The 20,132-nt window shown below is 32.9% G+C and overlaps 1 protein-coding gene across 1 annotated transcript in view; it reads left to right on the plus strand.

Annotated features, from left to right (window-relative positions):
• The window catches only part of MYEF2 (myelin expression factor 2), a 31,247-nt gene that overhangs the window by 3,326 nt on the left and 7,789 nt on the right, over positions 1–20,132 (plus strand). Inside the window, exons 2-14 of the mRNA XM_055538045.1 lie at positions 2,565–2,773; positions 4,012–4,064; positions 5,242–5,249; positions 5,351–5,444; positions 8,745–8,936; positions 9,614–9,767; positions 10,313–10,362; positions 10,492–10,555; positions 15,405–15,506; positions 16,946–16,996; positions 17,335–17,403; positions 17,708–17,806; positions 19,912–20,120. Of these exons, the coding sequence (XP_055394020.1) occupies positions 2,565–2,773; positions 4,012–4,064; positions 5,242–5,249; positions 5,351–5,444; positions 8,745–8,936; positions 9,614–9,767; positions 10,313–10,362; positions 10,492–10,555; positions 15,405–15,506; positions 16,946–16,996; positions 17,335–17,403; positions 17,708–17,806; positions 19,912–20,120 (1,354 nt within the window). The remainder of the gene's footprint in view (positions 1–2,564; positions 2,774–4,011; positions 4,065–5,241; positions 5,250–5,350; positions 5,445–8,744; positions 8,937–9,613; positions 9,768–10,312; positions 10,363–10,491; positions 10,556–15,404; positions 15,507–16,945; positions 16,997–17,334; positions 17,404–17,707; positions 17,807–19,911; positions 20,121–20,132) is intronic.

Below are 20,132 nucleotides of genomic sequence, written 5' to 3' on the forward strand. Positions count from 1 at the left end.
TGTATTTATGACATAGAAATGAGTTCAGAAATTGAGTAATTATAGTTCAGTTTCTTTTTTAAAATTTATTATTTTAGAGTGTTGCATTGGTTTCTGTGATGCAACAGCATGAATCCACCAAAAGTATACGCATATCCTCTCCCTCTTGAATGTTCCTCTCACCCTTCCCCTATTATTATAGTTCACTTTCTTAACAATCAGACCATACCTTTAGCAACTACACTGATCTTACCTTCCATAGTAATCTTAATTTGTGCATTGTAGATGAGCAGTTCAGCAGTATCTTTAAGATGCCACTAATTGGGAAAAACTTAGAAGATCCTGGTAATCCCTTGAGCAGTAAAGAGCATATCCTTTACTACTCAAAAGTGAAAGTCACTAGAGTCTGACTCTACTGAAGTGGGTAGCCTTTCCCTTCTCCAGGGGATCTTCCCAACCCAGGGATTGAACCCAGGTCTCCCGCATTGCAGGCAGATTCTTTACCATCTGAGCCACCAGGGAAACCCAAGAATACTGGAGTGGGTTGCCTATCCCTTCTCCAGGGGATCCTCCCAATCCAGGAATCAAACCCGGGTCTCCTGCATTGCAGGCAAATTCTTTACCAAATGTCAGGGAAGCCTTTACTACTCAAGGGATTATATTATTATTACTACTCAAGGGATTAATGATAATTAATGATCCTACATTGTTGCTTTTTAGTGGAATTGTCAGATTGTTGTAACTTTACAACATCCATGTAAGAATAGAAGAACATACTTCAGAACTTTATGCAATTTTCATAGTTGGTTTCACCTAGGAAGAAAATAGCAGGGGAAGGGGTATTTGGATAGGGACTGTATAGCTGCCTGCTCACCTGAACAGAGACTTACTTTAAAAATATTGAATTCAGACTATGTAAATAGGTTCTTTGGGGGTTGGAAAGAAGGATTTGTTCTTGTATCTGATGTACCCAGGAAACAGAAAAGTCCTCTGTGGCTTTTGACTGCTTGCTGCCATTTATAGGAGTGCCACTCTGTTTAGACAGGTGGGTACTTGGTAGAGTACAGTTGAGGAGATCACTTCCAGGCATGCCATTTCTAATGAGGGAAAGAGGTCTGAAGAGGTGGCAAAGCATATTTGGCCCTCATGTGTCTTCCTTGATTTTAGCAGTTTTTCTGGCAGACAGTAGCATCATCTGTGCTCAGATGAGTATGGTTTCTATTTTGAACTATTTGTTCAAAAATGAACATTTGTCAAGCACGTGTTACCATGCTAGATACTGCTGATATCATTGCAGATGGTTTTTGTTCTCTAGCATTTTATGTACTGTACTCATGGCTAGGTTGTTTCCTGCCCAGAAAAATAGCTACCGGAAAAGTTCGATGTATTGTAGAACAAGTGACTACAATTAGAGGTGTGTGAAGTATTGCAGTGTATAAATCACACAGTTGCTTGGCTTAGGAGATAATATGGAGCCTGGATTATGAAACCTGATTGGTTGTCAGAATAATCCAGGAAACCTAGGGCATCATTCTCAGAGATTTTTCTTAGTATGTGTTTCTGAAAAATTGCTTTCAAATTGAAGTTTTAATTAAATACTTTTAAATTCAGTAGGGTAATTGGTGGCTTAAAAGAAATCTATTGTTACTTCTGTTAAAGATTGCTTTTGAAAAATAAATTACATTTTAAAAATGTATATCCAAATTTTTATCTTTAGGATTTACTTTGTTTACTTATATGTTACAGATGTTTGGTGAATAGCATCATGTAATTGAAATGTGATTACAGTCTTTTAGATGTTTTTCCAGTTAGGGCCTCATTTAAAAGTAGATTTTATACATTTCTGGTTCATGTTGCATTTAAGTACTGCTTCTCTCCTCCCTCCCATCCCACCTATTATAGATATTACTCTTAATAAAAATGGCTTGATTCTGTGAAATACCCTATCCTAATTTGTAGGTTAAAACAGGAATACTGGACATGAAAATAATAGGATACCTTATCAGGTTGGTCAAAACTGGCAAGAGACAAAAATTATGAGAGTCATATGGGAGTGTATAGATATAACTGTGTTTTGATTATGTTTTTAAGCAATGGAGGAGAAAAATTCTGGGAGGAAACTGTTAACCTTTAAGATAACGAACTTTTTCAGTGTGTCATTTTGTAAATTAAGTTTTTAGAGTTCTGAACGAGGCCCAGACAGTTAATTCTCCATTAACGGTGGCAATTTTAATCTAAGAATAAAATCACCCATTTCCCCCTCTTGTTAGGTTCTAACAACATTTATTAAGTAGTATGATGGGAAAAACTGGGGTTGTTTGAATACTGCAGCTATTTAATATGGAAAAAAGGAGGGTTTTTAAATAAGAACTCTGGTAATATGCTAAAATCATTGCTTTGAAAAGACATTGATTGGATAATTTCAAAGGCAGTAGTTGACTCTCCAGCTGCTTTCCTTAGGTCTAACTTAGGGGAGAATTTTGTGAAGTGATAAATGTGAAATACTTATTTTAACATAGACTTCCACTATTGGAAGCACCACTGAGGTTTTCTTTTTGTTGTTCTGTTTTGTTTTTAATTCACAGGGAGAATGATGAATCAGTCAAAGAAGAGAAATCTGAATTAAAAGAAAAATCTACAGGGAATAAGAAGGCCAATAGATTCCATCCTTATTCAAAAGATAAGAATTCAGGCACTGGAGAAAAGAAGGGTCCAAATCGTAACAGAGTTTTTATTAGCAACATCCCATATGACATGAAATGGCAAGCTATTAAAGATCTAATGAGAGAAAAAGGTAACTATTTTTGATAAACTCATTGTTGGATGATCTTCATTTAGAATGGGGAGGAAGATAAGGAAACGTTTTTCATTCCTCTTAGCCACACAGACTCAAAAAATTGATTTTTGTTTATTTCTTGACACATAAATTAATCTTTTCCTCTTCTTTCACTTGGTACAATTTCATTACAAGGTAGTATGGATAAACGAAGTTTTTTTTGTTTTTTTTTTGCCATGTTAGTGGGGAAGGAGCGAGCCAACATATGCATGCCCCCAAGAATTTTGTTAAAGTGATTGCTTTGTCTAGTTGAAGTTTTTATAGATTTTTTAAAGGACTATTGCATTAGGTAAGCAATACATTTAGTGCGTTAAAGTATGAATAATAAGGTCTGATTATTTCTTTTTCCAAAAGCTGTTTTGTTATTACTTGGTGGAGTCTGGAATCTGGCTGTGGAATTCATTTTGTTTGCATTGTCATGAATGCCATGATGCTGTCTCTGCAGTTCTATATTAAAATTGCGTTACTGCTGTTGCAGTTTTGTTTTCAGAATAACCTGAAAACCTTCATTTTATATATATGGTTTGTTTTGGGGAAAAATCATTTTAATACTTGATCTTGTAAAAGTTAGTTTTGTTATCTCTTGAAAAATTGAGCTTCAATAGTCATGCAAACTATGTACTTGGTTTTGAGGCTGATCTAATAAATAAAAAAAATTTTTTTGCATTGGTGTATCTGTTGTAAGGTGACAACTATTTGATTGGTTTTATTCACTGACTTTATTTAGAAAGTGTGTGGCTTGCTGTGAAGCATGACTTGTAAATTTAGTTTACTGACGGCAAACATGATTTGAAGACATTCAGGTAGAAAGTCACCTTAAAACAGCTGTTGTGTGTAGGCGACCAAAGTTATTTGAAAAGTGCTAATGTTGATGTTTTTAATATGATAGGCTAAGGGACCTTTTGTATGTATATGTGCATTTGTTCACCAACTATATCATGCTGGCCAAAATATGATCTGTAGCATGAATTAGGTTAATATGGTTGTTAGCTTTTTTAGAGAATGTGGATGATGTACATTTCTGAAAATTAGTTAAATTTACATAGCCATTGACAGGAGGTATGTTGGTCTGGTTTTGATTGTTGGTGAATAATAGGTGCTTTTCTGTAGAGTTGTGCACAGGTGTGCAGTAAAGCAAGATACTGGTGTTTAAATGTATTGTTTCTTGGTATCTTCCTTTTGTATGTCTTATGTAGTTGGTGAGGTTACATACGTGGAGCTCTTTAAGGATGCGGAAGGAAAATCAAGGGTAAGTGCTGTGGGCAATAATCTGCTTGAGGTTTAAAAGTTCCTCAGCAGTTTACTTTTTGTATAATACTTGTACCAGTTTTTGGAAACTTAAGTTTCATTTTGTTTTACTCTATTATGAAAGATTTGAGGCTTTATACTAGCAAGTCTGACACACAAACCAAACTAGCTGCCTTGAAGAGGTGGGTTTTGAAAATGCTCATAAAGGGCATTCACTTTTCTAATGCTCTAAAAGGTAATGCTTCTTAGCCAATAGATTTTAATATAGGATTTTTTTTGTTGTGTTCTGATGTCTTCAAGGTTATTTTAAAAGTCACTGAATTGATAATATTTCCTCAGAGTTCCATGAGAGGCCTGTAGCTTAAAGGTGTTATTTCAGAATGTATGTTTGAAACTTGCACTAAAGAGCTTACTTTGGTAGCCTACAGGACTACAGAAAAGGCAGTGCTCTGACCAATTGGATGAATATAAAAACATTGATGATTAAATTGACAGAGAAGGAATTGGTTGATAGATTTTTATTTTTAGCAACAAAAGCAATGTATTGAAGAATATAATGGAAAGCTTTTTAACAATGTTTAATTATATTAGCAAAAACCAGTTGGGTGCATGAGAAATAAAACTTCTGTAATCACATTCAAAGGGCACTTTGAATAATAATAATGACAAGGAACTATTTTAAAAAATGATTCTACTACTTTGTTTCTTTAGATAAATTTTTAAAAACATAGTTACAACTGGATGTTATTAAATTGTGTGTAGCAGTTTTCTTTGAGAACTTTGTAAAAGTAAAATTGGAAAATTTACATTAAAATTATTTGTATACCATACATCTTTGAAAAACACACATAACAATGTAAGGATAGGTATTTGAGAGCCTTCAGTTATTTCCTTGATTGAATTTGTGCAATGACATTGCTTTAGTTTTAAAGAACAGTCATCTAAAAGTAAAAATGTGCTTCTTAGATGCTAGATTCTACAATCCTAAATGGATAGATCTAAAAATTTATAGGAAATTTGCGGTCATTTGCCTGTTATAGTCTGGAGGTGTAAAAAACAGAGTGATTGTATTATCAATTGCTTTAATGATTTAAATGTTAGAATCTATCATTAACTTCATCTACTGATTCAAAACTTTTTTTTCTTTTGCATATATTGACAAATCTACCTGGATGTAGGGTTGTGGGTAAGAATTTTTTTTTTTAGTATCTTAAGTGAAATTTAAATTTATGATTGGAAAAAAATCTTAGTACATAAACATTTCCTATAAATTTTTTTCCCATTAAGTGTGGTTGAATTTAAAGATGAAGAATTTGTCAAGAAAGCACTAGAGACAATGAACAAATATGATCTTAGTGGAAGACCGTTGAATATTAAGGAGGTAAGATTTATTGTATTTAAAATAATTTAAACACTTGAATAAAAGGACATGGCTTCTTTGGATTTTCATCTGGTAATGTTATTTATCTGATTACAACTTTTTTTAAAGCATAGATGCTTATTAAAGTGTTATATAATTGATAACAGTTTTGCTTGTATGTGGTTTCATATTTGCTTTTAAGCAATATCCTATGTATTTGATTTGTCACAAATTATTATAAGCAGAGGTGTATGATTCGTAAAAATTACAGGGTTCAGAAATTTAAAGAGGACAATGCTGACTTTGGTATAAACGCTTTCAGTTTTCAGATTGTGTTGTCAGATTTGAAAAATATTGTAGATATTCTTGTAGTTGATAAAGTTTACTTAGTGATTCAAATACCTTATAGATTTAAATAAAATTGATACTCACTTTTAATAAGTTTAACCTGAAACTATCTCTGATTAAAATTTAAGAAAAGTTATAAATCTATTAGTGAAATATATAACCAGAACTTATATAAATGGCATGTTTAGATGCCTCCCCTAAAATGAAGATATCCACTTTGTGTGAAGCAGTGTAAACCTGTTGACAGAAGAATGATCAGAAGATAAAATGAAAAACTGTTTACAGTTAGCTGTTAAATTCACCTTGGAAATGGCTAGCTTGAAGAGAAGTCATTTTCATATCTCTCTTTAGTTCATATTGTTAATCTTACCTGGATAGTTTGATCACACACCACTTAGGCGTATATTCTTTTTAAAGTCTGTAGTAAGAAACAACAGAAGATATGACTTTGGGATGCTGAAGAGTTTCCACCAACATGGATACAAATCATTGTGGAACAGTACTGTCAGTCACAATTTAATGTATTATGGTGTTGGTTTGAGTCCCAGCTCTATCATTTTCTAGCTGTGTGACGAGTTAACTGTAATAATAATTTTGACTGTTGTTATTGCTGCACAAGGTGGGAGTGTAACTTGGTCCTTGGTCTTGTGTTCCTGGAAATGAGATGAATAATAGCTTAAAATTAAAGGCCATGCTGCCAGCAAATAAAAGTATCCCCTATCTCTTTATTGGAGTCAGCTTCTGAGTTTCTTTAATTCTGTTTGAGCCTAGGGGTTTTTCGTTTTTGTTGTTGTTAGTATTTTGACTGAGAAGTAGAAAATTGGTAGACGAAGTTTAGACTCTAGTAAGCTGTGCCATTTATTTAGTATTAAATAATTTTCATGCATAAGCCAGGACCAATTTGTCAGAAATGTGTTGATACCTTAATAATTTCCCATAAGGAAGTAACATTTGTAGAACAACCACCATGTAGGAAATTATAATTTTGAGGATTATGACTTGCTTTTTTATGATGTTTCCTATTCCTCTTTAAAAGACAAGTATTACAGGGAATTCTCAGGTGGTCCAGTGGTTAGGACTCTGTGTTCTCACTGCCAAGGGCTGGGGTTCAGTGCCTGGTCCAGGAACTAAGATCTCACAAACCTCACAGTGCGGCCAAAAAAAAACGCACAAGTATTATAGGTTCTGTGTTTGTTTTGTTATTTTTTTAACTGGGAACAAAGCCCATTCTGTTTGTGTACTTTTAAGTTTTAGCACATTGTAGATCTTGGTAATATTTCAGAGACCCTATAACAGATTTATGTGATCCAAGGTGATACAGAATACTTATTTTTAACTTCCTAAAGAGAAGAATGATTGAGTTGGCCGAGCTAAATGATAAGGTGTTCTTTATTCAATTAACTTTTCTGGATTATTATCTCTAAAGGTTCCTTTCTTGAAATTATCTGATTTTCACATGGGTGGCTAGGATCATTGCTGAGAAATACTAGTTTGAGTCTAGGGAAAAGTATATTTCCAATGTTCATTAACAGATATTAGAATTACATTTTTAAATTTACTTAAAAGTGCTTAGTAGCAGTTATAAAATTATAGGCTCTCTCATAGCAATAGTAGACAGTGACAGACAGACTGACACCTAATGGGAACGGAGGACTAAAAACCATGCTGTATAGTAGGTGGTTTTACATAAGTTGTATTTTATATATGTTTTATGGTATATATGTGTGTGATTTTGTATGTATATGGGTTTATATGTATATCATACATAAAAATATAGCAATATGCTTTAGTAATATTAAGATGTTAAGGAGAAACCGACTATCTTAATGGCTCATGAAGCATCTCCCCTGCTATGTCCTCCTCCTTCCACCATGGGTAACCACTATTCTCAGTTTTGTATTTGTGCAAGTTTTTGAAACCTTCGGCCTGAAACATTTATTTATTAACTTAATAAGTTATGTAGCATTCTTCAGAACATTTCTTTGCTTTTATATTTCTTTTTATTTCTTCATCATGATGGAATACATTGAATGCCAGAATACCTTTATTCTTACATTCACTTCACCTTCTATTCTCTTAGACTTCCTAGAAAGGCTAGGAAGGCTTTCTAGGCTTCCTTATTAAAGTCACCCAGCTTTCTTTTCATTAGAATTCCCTGACCAGGACCAGCAGAGTAGAATGTAGATGGTTACATGTATCGTAATCATTTGGTATTGCAGATAGTAGTAGTGTGTTTATGTGGTTTTTGTATTTTGTACTCTACTGAGATAAGTGAGGAGTATGTTTAAGCTTGCCTTTTTTTTAGTTTTGTTTAAAGGCAGAATGTTTCTCTTAAAAGTTAATGAACTAAAGAAAACAAAACCAAACAATGTTTAGTACCATTCTTTACTTGGTACTTAGCCTTTCTTTATCTTCTTCTCTCCATTTCAAATCGTAATCATTTTTGAGGTTGGAATGTGTATAATTCTCTTTTGTTCAGGAATAAAATTTGCAGACTGTAACAGTTCCCCTCTACCCCAGTATTTCTGGGTTTTGTAATAGTTTGTTCTGCTATTGAAAGCTTTGAGGTAATATGAATTTGACATTGCTTTGGGTGTACAGTGGTGAGAATTCATCCCTGCATTTTGAAAAGGAAAGAGTCACAGTAAGTATTTGCCTCTTTGAGTTATTTGTATGTGTATGTGCCATATACTTGTATACCTGTGTGAGGACAAAATTAAACTAATTTCAAGTTCTTAAGTGACTTTAGTGATTGGAAAGAGGTATTTAATTGACATCCCTGGAGACTGAGATCTTTTGTCTGTCCACAGGTTTTTATGAGACTGGATTCTCTGGATGAGAAAAAGCTCACTCTTCAAGAGGGCCAGTAATTTGAGCAGTTTGGATAGCTGCTGTAGAATTTGAAGTTGTTATTTTAGTGGTACAGATTTACTGATGTATATAGTGGCATTTAACATTCACTGTGTGTTATAGGATCCTGATGGAGAAAATGCTCGTAGGGCATTGCAACGAACAGGAGGATCATTTCCAGGAGGACATGTACCCGATATGGGATCGGGATTGATGAATTTACCACCTTCCATTCTCAATAATCCAAACATTCCTCCTGAGGTTATCAGTAATTTGCAGGCTGGTAGACTTGGTTCCACAATTTTTGTTGCTAATGTAAGTTTAAGCTTTACTCTAAAATTTTGCCATTCAGATATTTAGTTTTAATCATGAGATTATTAGATGAATGGGTTACAGGTTTATAAAACATTTTGCTTGTTTTTAACTAAAGTAGGCAAAACAGTAATTATCATAAACTCAAACCCAATTTGAGTCCATAAATACAAGGTTAGAGTATAAACACAAGTATTTAGGATTTTTAAAAATAGAACTGTGGAATTTATAAACAAACAGTTCTTGATATTATGTACTATTATTGAATGTAATTTTAGTCATATTGGTAAGTGGATTTCTTTCTTTAGATTTGATATTTGTGAATGTGCATGTTGTCATTGGTTTGTTTTAAGCTTTTGAAAGTCAGTGATATAAATCATACTTTCCAAAATCTGAATTTCTGTCAGTAAAAATAGATGTGAAAGTTTCAAATGTACAAAACAGGACTGAGCAGCACTGAGAGGCTGTTTTTGAGAATTTAAAAAAGTAAGGGTAAGGAACAACATAGATGTAGCTTACTGATCTTTAACAACTTAAGATATTTCTATTTGATACCGTTGATACACTGTTTTACAAGAATTAGAATTCTTTATATTTTTGAGAATTTAGAAATGATTTGTATTATTTTAAGTGGGGAGAGGGGTTAATAGGTATGTAACTTTATATGATTTTATATTAAGCTTGACTTCAAAGTTGGTTGGAAGAAGCTAAAGGAAGTGTTCAGCATAGCTGGAACTGTAAAGCGGGCAGATATTAAAGAAGACAAAGATGGCAAGAGCAGAGGAATGGGCACAGTCACTTTTGAACAAGCAATTGAAGCAGTTCAAGCAATTTGTATCCTGATTTATACTTGAGCGTTGTTTAATAAGGTTGAAGTTTGATACCATTTTGTGGGGATCATGGAATTTAAGGTTGCCTTACTTAGAAATGTGTATTAGAATTTGGTCTCCAGTGCATAAAACCTTAATTATGTCCAAGTACTAAAGTCACTCTTAAAACTTGAATTAGCCATATTATACAGCCCTAGTATTAACTTTTTCCTACTTTCTCTTCCTACTACAACTAATTGTATACATGTTGTTGACAGTAATGTATCTCATTGAACATTAACATAGTCACTTTAAATGATGCCTAGTTAGTTTTCTTTTCTCAGTAGTTGGATTAAAATATATTTTATTTATAAAATAAAACTATAAAGCAAAGAATTGAAGCTTTTTTTGAGTATGTGGAAGAGACTAATACAAATAAGTAAAATATTAAAAGATGTTGATTAAAATATTAGGGGTAGTTTGATGCTAAATGTGATTATTAAAAATGTGTTTGTGTTCAACTATAATTTCATAGTTCTCCTGACTGGCTTTCCTTGACTGAACCAACAGCTATGTTCAATGGGCAGTTTTTGTTTGATAGACCTATGCATGTGAAAATGGTGAGTTCCTGTATATCACTTCAACTTTCCAACCTCAAATTTTACCTGCTTTCTTCTGTGTTACAGATCTTTTAAATTAAATTAAATTAAATTGTATATTAACCATATAATAAACTTTTTTGCAACTAGGATGACAAGTCTGTCCCTCATGAAGACTACCGTTCACACGACAGTAAAGCGCCACAGTTGCCACGTAAGTGACGCTGCTCCTAGAGCAGTCAGGCTGTCCTGTGCCAACAGGCCTGTTTCTGCGCTCGCATCCCTGCTGGCCCTCCGTTTGATGTTTTGAGTTATGGAGCTAGTTTGTCCTCATTGATTAGGAAGACTGAGGACATAAATATTTGCCACTTTTCTTTTCCTTTTTGTAGTTTTTCCTGATTATAAAAGCAGTATATACTAAAAAGTTTGTTAAGGTCTTATGTGGTGGGGGGGGGAGTCTTTGTAATTTTATTATCCATAAATAACCTCCATTATAACATTTTTGTGAATTTCCTTCCAGTGTTTCCTTATATGTGTTTTTTTTTTTACATATTTGAGAACTACCACATAAATAATTTTCTATTTTTTTTTGTTTAGCATTAGAATGTAAGCACTATTCCTTGTTATAAATTCTTTCTAAAATTTTTTTATTGGCTATTAACCTATCATATGGATGCTCCATAACTATTTCAGTGTTACGTATATTTTAGGTATGTTAACTTTTTTTCCTTTAATCACCAACAGAGTTTTCCCTTTTTCTTTTCTTTTTGTATACAAGTTTTTGGTATGTTTTTGGTTATTTCCTCAGGATAGATACCTTGAAGTAGATTTATAGGTTTTCAGGTGATCAGTGTTATCAGATTATTTTCCAAAGGATTATAAAACAGCAGTATACTTAACATCTGTGTCTCAGTGCTCCATCTTCAAAGTGAGGATGCTTATGGTACCTACTTTGTGGATTGGCATGAGTATTACATGAGTTACTATATAATACATGTCAAGTGCGTAGAACAGCTCTGGTATAATGTAAGCACTCAATAAATACTCTTATTCTTTTTGTTATATCTTTCTGGTTATTATTAAAGTTTTTTTTAATCATAAACTGTTAATTTGGACAAATATAAAATCACTCATGTAGCTATAATAGACCATATTGGTTTTAGGTGATTTTTCTTTAAAATAACATTTTATAGATAAAGATTCTCCTCTCTTACCACCTCCCACTAGATAACTTTACCTAGAGGAAACAACTTACAGATACAGTGTTTATCATTTTATCTACATTTTAATAATTTGACTATACATTTATACATCCATAAATGTTATATGAAATTGTTTTCCTGGATTCAAAATTGGGTGTGAGTGAAATTATATTGTTCATATTCTGCAACTTGCTGTTTTTGGTTTAACATTGTTTTTGAGATTTCATGTGTATTGAAAAATTGTAGCTCTAATCCCTTCACTTTAGTGGCTAATGCCACATTTTGTAAATATATGTGTGTGTGTATTTTAGGTTATTCTAATTTTTCTGTTATAAGAAACAATACTACTTTCAGGAGAATTTGTTCTCTTTCCCTGAAAATACTCTGTTCTCTCAACATTGGCTAGAAAATACTCTGTTCTCTCAACATTTGTAAAAGTGTCCGTGGTGTGTAGTGTTTAGGGGAACCTTTTTACCTATTAACTTTATTTACTACTATTTATATACTATTATTTACTATATTTACTGTTGCTTCTTGAGTCCCTTGTGGTAATTTCTATTTTTCCGAGAATTTTACCATTGTTTTTCATTTTCAGATTTGTTGGCATAAAATAGTCTCTTTTAATTTGTGCCGCAGCTATAGTTCTGTCATTTTTAAATTCCAAAGGTTTGCAATTCCTCTGTTTTTCTTAGTCAATTTTGCTTGGAGATTTGTCAATTTTATTAGTGCTTTTGAAGAAGTAAATTCCATTTTTTATATCTTAGTTTATGCTCTTAGTTTTATTTCCTTTTCTGTTTCTTTGGGTTTAGTCTCTTAGTTTTGTCCTAACTCCTTAAGTTGAATGTATACTTCACTAATTTGTAGCCTCTTTTGTAATACAAGTAGTTATGACTATCAATTTGTCCACTATATACAAGTTGTGCTAGAGTGTCTTTATTGTGATTTAATTTTTATTAAATTACCATTATGATTTCTTCCTAAGTCATGTATTTTTGAATTTCCAAACATATAGGTTTTTTCTTATTAATTTCTAACTTAATGTGGCTGTAGATGTCTGTATGATTGTGATTCTTTGGAATTAATTAATTTGGGCTTTTTATTGTGCCCTAATATATTTTAGTAAATATTCCAGGTGTTCAGTATACTGTTCTGTGTGTGTTGCGTGTGTGTGCATGTGCAGTCGTTCTGTTGTGTCTGACTCTTTGTGACCCCCATGAACTGTAGCCCTCCAGGCTCCTCTATCCATGGAACTTTCCAGTCAGGAATACTGCTGTGTTTGCCATTTCCTATTCCAGAGGATCTTCCCGACCCAGGGATAGAAACTGCATCTCTTGGGTCTCCTGCATCGGCAAGCGAATTCTTTACCACTAGTGCCACCTGGAAAGCCCTGTGTCAATTAAGTCAAGTTTGTTAATCATTTAAATTACACCTTTGCTAGTAATTTTGTCTGCTTGTGCTGTCAATTACTGAGATATATTTATGGTAAAATCCTATGCTATTAAGATGAATTTATCTGCTTTTTCTTATTTTTACTTTATTTCAAAACTAATTTAGTAGATGCATACAAGTATAGAACTGATACATTTTCCTAGTGAGTCAAGATTTTATCATTGTAGAGTGATTTCATATTTAGTAACTGCCTCTACGTCTTTTGTCTAATAGTAATGTAGGTACAATAGCTTTGTTTTGTTTATTCACTTTATAGATTTATTTGCTTTAATTCCCATTATCTTATTTTGTGTTTTATTAGTATTTTTTCTGCTTTGTACAAATATTTACTTTATATTTCTTTTTCTCCTATCTTTCCCTTTCAGTGGTTATCCTGAATATTTTAATATGCTGATATAAAGTCTGAAGTTAATAGGATTATTCTCAAAAGCCGAATGACCTTTGAGTGCTCTAATTTTAATCATTTTCCTACTGAATTACATGCTATTATTGCTTAATGTTTTAGTTATATATTTACTTTTTATACAGTCCCACAAAATAGGCATTATTAGTACTTTCTTATTATTTGCTTTCACAGATCATGGCACTATTATTTTGCCCCCTGAAACATATATTTTAAAAGCTCTTTCAATGAGTATCTCTTGTTAGTAAATTCTCTCAATTTTGATTCATCTTTAAATGTCTTAGAAGATGAAGTTATATAGTTTAAGGTAGTTATTTTCCCTCAGCACTTTAAAAATATTCCAGTTTTCTGACTTCCATTATTGCTATTGAGTCAGCTATCAGCTGAATTGTCCTTTCTTTGTAGGTAAGCTGTGTTCTTCATGTAGCCGATTTTAAGATCTTTGTCTTTGACATATAGTTTTACTACATTGTGGGTATGGATTATCCTTCATTGGGCTTTCACAATTGAGAATTCAGTTTTTTTAAATAAATTCTGGAAAATTCTCAGCTTAACATGTCTTTGAATATTGCCTGTTCTCCCTTTGTAAGGCAGTCCTTTTCTGCCCTTCCTTATCGCTCAGGGTGTCATCTTTTAAGATCCTGGCTTTGTAAAGTAAGGGCTTTCAATTTTCTTTTCCACCATTAGAACTCTTCAATTTATTTAGATTAAAAATAATCCTTTATTATATTCATATTTATTTTATATCTATTCTTTTCAAGATTTATGGTTTATGTACTCTTCTATTGAGATGTAGTATGAATTCATAGACTTTGACAGAATCAGTTTGATGTTTTAAGTTAATGATTTTTAATGTGTTTATTCTTTCCTTTCTCCCTCCACTTCCACTTCCTTTGCTGAAATTATTGTAACTTGGCAAGTGGAGGCTTCTTCATTTCTTATGCCTCTGATATTCTTACTTTCTGGTAAGAATGGAATTTCCCAGATCCATGATTTTTCTTTTCCTGAGATACGAAATTGGCCTACTTTCAAAGAGTCCTGGTTCCTTTTAGTGAAGAATGGTATCAGAGATGAAAATAAGAGTGTTATGTGTAGACATGAGCATTGTTGATGGTCAAGTGTGCTATTGCTTTGAACCATTTTTAGGGACTGAACTGAAAAAAGGTATTTCTTTTACCAGGTCACACTGATCTTTCCAACTTAACACAACATGCTTCTGTACTGTAAAAAAAAAAAAAAAAAAAAAGTATATAATATATGGTTTTCTCAACCCTTAGCACTTACTAATTGCTCCATTGACTAGCAGGAACTTTAAAACCAAACTCAGAGTTAGTAGAGTAAAACAGTTTCCACTGTCTTTAAGGTCATCAGATTATCTTCTTAGAGTCCAATTTCAGTAAACTTAAGTAGTTTAAGAGAAGTAAAAAGAATACTGGATTTAGAGACAGAAAACTTGAATTCTAGTGTTAACTTAATCACATAGCATTTTGCAAGTAACTTAAGGTCTCAAAAATTACCTCATCTATGCATAACAGATATGAAAACACTTAAGATACCATATAATTATGTCAATGATAAAACTAGGTAATATAGCATTTGCTTTATTCAATATTATGTTTACTTGGTTGTTGACTTTTTAGTTTCTTCTGAACCATCTAAAAGTGATTCCTAGATTTTAAGAGGGTCTACAGATTTAGTACCTACATATTTTAGATATGTAGGTCATTTATAAAGTGATTCAGAATGCTCTTAGTATTTCATTACTCTTTTTCAGTATGCATTTGACTGTGATATAAGATGAACCTGCTTCATAAAACACTTCTCTTTAATAAATGATATTATAGTAAGGCCTCAGTGTGCTACATTTCAATGAAAACAAGAACTGGTGCTCTTATTTACAAATTTTCAAACTTTTAGAAATACTACTACAAGCATATAGCTTTAAAATTTTCAGTGGCAGTTAGTTGATCAAATATAAATTGATAATAACATCCTTATTTGTGTTTTAGGTGGTCTTGGAGGCATTGGAATGGGACTTGGTCCAGGTGGACAACCTATTAGTGCCAGCCAGTTGAACATAGGTGGTGTAATGGGAAATTTAGGTCCAAGTGGTAAGTATTCTAACCTTATTATTTTGTTTTAAATGATACATTTGCTAGATTGTAAAGCTTATACTTACTAGTTTGTAATAATGTTGAAAGAACTCTAGTTTATAATTTAATATTTAAGATGTTACTTTAGTCTGAAAAAGGAATGAAACCTTGAGAGCAGAGAACATGAAAGAGATTGGGCAAAGGTCAGGAGGGTTCCTCTGAGGCCAGCCATGTTACAGTTAGCCTTTTAGCACTGTGGATTTTGAATTGTCAAAGGAGAATATTCAGTATTGTCTGTGCCTTGTATATTATGGGTATACTTTCTTTGTGGAATGGGTGAAATACTACCATATTGTAAGCAATTTAAATTTGAATATCTAGTTGGGAAGGTAGCTTTTCAGATAGCTGTTTGGTTCTTCACCTAGAGTAATCTACAGTTTATCTTTGAAAATTAAGTTTTAAGCTTTTTGGTTTCAGAACCCTTTTATACTTTTAAAATTTGTTGAGGACTCCAAAGTGCTTTTGTGTATGTAGTTATATTTGTCAGTATTTACTTATTAGAAATTAAAAATTAGAACTTAAAAATTTGCATATTAAAAATAATAATAAACTTATTATGTGTTAACATAAATGTAGTTTTTAAGAAAACAAAAATTAGAAGAGTGATATTTCACCTTTTTTTGCATCTCTTTAATGTTTGGCTTAATGCAAGATAATCATGTTCTTATATTTGCTTCTGAATCAGTTCATTACAATACCATCTATTGTGTAGTTTCTGGGAAATTCCACATATACTCAGGGGAAAGTGAGAGTAAAACAGTCAATATCTTAATACTATTTGAATAGTAAAATAGTTTTGATCTGTTGAACCCTCAAAGGTCCCCATACCGTATTTTGAGAATTGCTATTTTAATTAATGAACTGATAAATGCTCTTTGGTTCCTGTTTTTGTTGAGGTGCTATAGCTACAGTTTAAATTGTGAGGATAGTTAAAATAATCATTTTCATCTAAATGGGTGGAAATTTTCTCCCTTACTCTTAGGCCTTCTGCCCTCCTAAACACATACTATTTTCATTCTTTAATTTTTTACTGCTCCCTTAGCTGCCATGTTTAAAGGAGACCTGATTTCTCAATCTGGTGTAGTGATATTTGTGTGTGTGAGCTGAAAAAATAATGAACTCTTGCCCAATCCTAGATATCCTCTAACCGAATGTGAGCATGACCAGTGAATTTTGTTTTCTTGACTAATGAATATTCACAGAGGCCTTTTTAAAGACTCTTGATTAGACAGCTGCTATGGCATAGCACTTTAAACCATCCTGCCTGTGCCCTGCTGCTTCTCTAGTGTTCCACTGTGACTAGACCAGTGTTATATCTATTGTGCTCTTGCATTATATCATTCTTTAGTCATTAAAATAAAGCTTATTGAAAGTAAATATTGTGTATTTCATTTGAGGTATGGGAATGGATGGTCCAGGTTTTGGAGGAATGAATAGACTTGGAGGAGGTATGTATAAGTATTTGTTTCTTTTTTTTTTGTATGTACCCATCACCATGTTGAGTGAATTAGAAATATATTGAGAATTCTAAGGAAAACAAAGTATGATTTACTATTGGCTCACATCCTAAAGGCTGTGAGCAGAAATTGAGCTTGGTACATACTTAAGGGCTGTGGAAGGTGATGTGTTAAGAAGTGGTTGCACAAGGATAGGGTAGGTGAAGGGTTTACTGATGAGACTTAACATTTACAAAATGCACCGTTCAGCTATACAATCACTATGCTATACAATCAGCTATACAATCAGCTATGACAGTCACATCTCAAACTTAATCTTTATTTCATAGGAATTGGGTTTGGTGGTCTGGAAGCAATGAATAGCATGGGAGGATTTGGAGGAGTTGGTCGAATGGGAGGTAGGTAAATGTATATAGTGGGATTTGTGTGGTACATTTCATTTTCCTTCTTATTAAAAATGTTCCCCCTTTACTTAGGGATGGATAGCATAGAATTTTCAGAGGATGTATGGGCACTAGGGGATAAGGACAGATATAGCAGGACTGGGATATATGTGGCATAGAAAGTAGGTTGGGTGAATCATGGACTTTCTATATTGTGACTTTTGCTGTCTTTACAGTATAGTTTCAATAATTTCCTAAATAGATTACTGTTTATTGATAATACTTGAAAAAGGGTTAATTTGTTGCATAATCTTTTCAGAGCTATACCGTGGTGCGATGACTAGTAGCATGGAGAGAGATTTTGGACGTGGTGATATTGGAATAAATCGAGGCTTTGGAGATTCCTTTGGTAGACTTGGTAGGGCTGGCTGTTTACTTTTCCTTTTCTTTGCAGGTTATATTTTTAGAATTTGGCTGTCTTTTTTATGAAAAAGTAGACATTTAAAATGTTTCATGCAGTTTATTACTTGAAGAAAAATACTTTAGAGATTTTAACGTACTAGCTCTCTTTTTCAGTTACATATCTGAACCCTATTTCTAGAAGACTTTGTATTTTTCAGTTTTTATACATCTTCTGAGAGCATAGTACTTTGGGAATTTTAAAGTATGATTATTAATTAGTTATTATCTTTCCATCCTTGTTTAGGCAGTGCAATGATTGGAGGGTTTGCAGGAAGAATAGGAGCTTCTAACATGGGTCCAATAGGATCTGGAATAAGTAGGTTTAAATTTTACTAGAATTTTATAGTAATATTTGAGTACTTGCAAAAAACTTTGCAAGAGTAGTTATTGTAGTATAGTAATACTTTGTTCTTAAATGTTACTATGACTTGTAATTTAGAGAAACTTCGATAGTTATTGAGCTTTACTGTTTGAAATTTCTAAACTAACTTTGAATTTTACTTCTTTGACATTTCTAAACACCAGAATATGTGTTTGATGTCACCCAATTCAAGAACATTTATTCCAACTAATGAATCTGGGGGTTTTTCTAGTCATGTGTCAGGAACAACATTAGCTTTAGCATCAATTTTGTTTCCTTGCTTATATTAGAGACTAGCTTATTTCATCTGTGAACAGCTTGTGTCTTCTGGTAAACACTGGTGAATTGCCTCAGATCTAACACTTCTTGAGACCTCCTGAGTTTGAGGGCAAAATTGAAAGAGATGCTTATTTCCTCGCTTCTTAAATCTTTCCATGATAGAATCAAGAGTACCATTGTTGCAACCCTAGAGAATTCTAAATTTCTTCCCTCTGTTTCCACTACTACATTTTAGAACTTATATTAAGCCTTAACACAAGGCTTATAATTTTGACTCCTGCTGAATCATGTCTGTTGTGAGCTCTCCATACTATTGACTTCCTTTAATTGATTGAAATCTCACAAATAGGAAACACAGTCTACTTGAACTGTTCTAAGAGTGGGGTTAAAAAAAAAAAATCTTGTCAGTGGAAGATACTTACTCCATTGTACCTTGCTTCTCATTTTATTCTTTTCAACATCTTTTGTCAACCTTGGCCATTTCCCTGTTAAATATAATATCCCTATCTTCCTTTTTCACCTCAGTGTTTATACTTCTGTTCCCCTAATTTTATATTTGTTATTAACAGAAAACCAATTTGAGGGTGATGTTAGTTTTTAGAATGGGGATACTAGAATAGCTATGAGAAACAAGGATACATTTGAGAAAGAGTAGAATTGGAATAAAGAGGATTCAACTTGAATATAGCAATCAAGTGGGTATGAGATACAAGCTAGATTCTCAGGCTCTGGCTAAAGGGATGTGATTGTGTTTTTTGTTATCTCTACAAGTTCTGTATAACATAGAGACTAAAAGTTAGGTTCTTTGGTTATTGGAAATTGAATTGATATGAAAGGAGAAATTATATGTGAGACAAGATACTGAGATGAAAGGTAAGCTAGGGAAAGAATATTATGTAGGACAGTATGATGAGAGCAGCAGTTGATGTGTGAGTTGTAATTATTTGAATTTATCCCATATGTCTTTGTTCTAATAATTACTAAACTTGGTAATATTAGAAAATGAAAATGAGGGTAAAAACTACTATAACATTAATGAATAAAGTATTAACAATTGGTAGAAAATTTATATTACTTATGTTTTATGATATGAATATAACTTTATAGAAGTGTATGTATCTAATGTAGTTATACAGTGGCTAGAATAAACTGATTGAGTTAGCCATTAACATTCAACTAACCTAATATATACCAAATTAAAATTTGTTCCTTGGAAGATTGTTATATCATGTGTATGAAAATAATTTTATGTTTATATATTGTCTAATCACATAAATAAATTAATTTTTATCTCCCTTTCTTTCTCAAAAATGATTCTCTCCCTCCTCTTTCTCTCCTTCTTCTTCCTTCTCCTTTTCCTTCTGCTTTTAAAACAAAAACACCAAACTCCCAAATCCTCCCTTCCCTTCTTGAAAATCCAGGTGGTGGAATGGGTGGCATGAACAGTGTGACTGGAGGAATGGGGATGGGACTGGATCGGATGAGTTCCAGCTTTGATAGAATGGGACCAGGTATAGGAGCTATACTGGAGAGAAGCATCGATATGGATCGAGGATTTTTATCGGGTCCGATGGGAAGCGGAATGAGAGACAGAATAGGCTCCAAAGGCAACCAGATATTTGTCAGAAATGTAAGCAACTAA

The sequence above is a fragment of the Bubalus kerabau genome, chromosome 10 (genome assembly GCF_029407905.1).
Source record: "Bubalus kerabau isolate K-KA32 ecotype Philippines breed swamp buffalo chromosome 10, PCC_UOA_SB_1v2, whole genome shotgun sequence".
NCBI classification, from domain to species: Eukaryota; Metazoa; Chordata; class Mammalia; order Artiodactyla; family Bovidae; genus Bubalus; species Bubalus kerabau.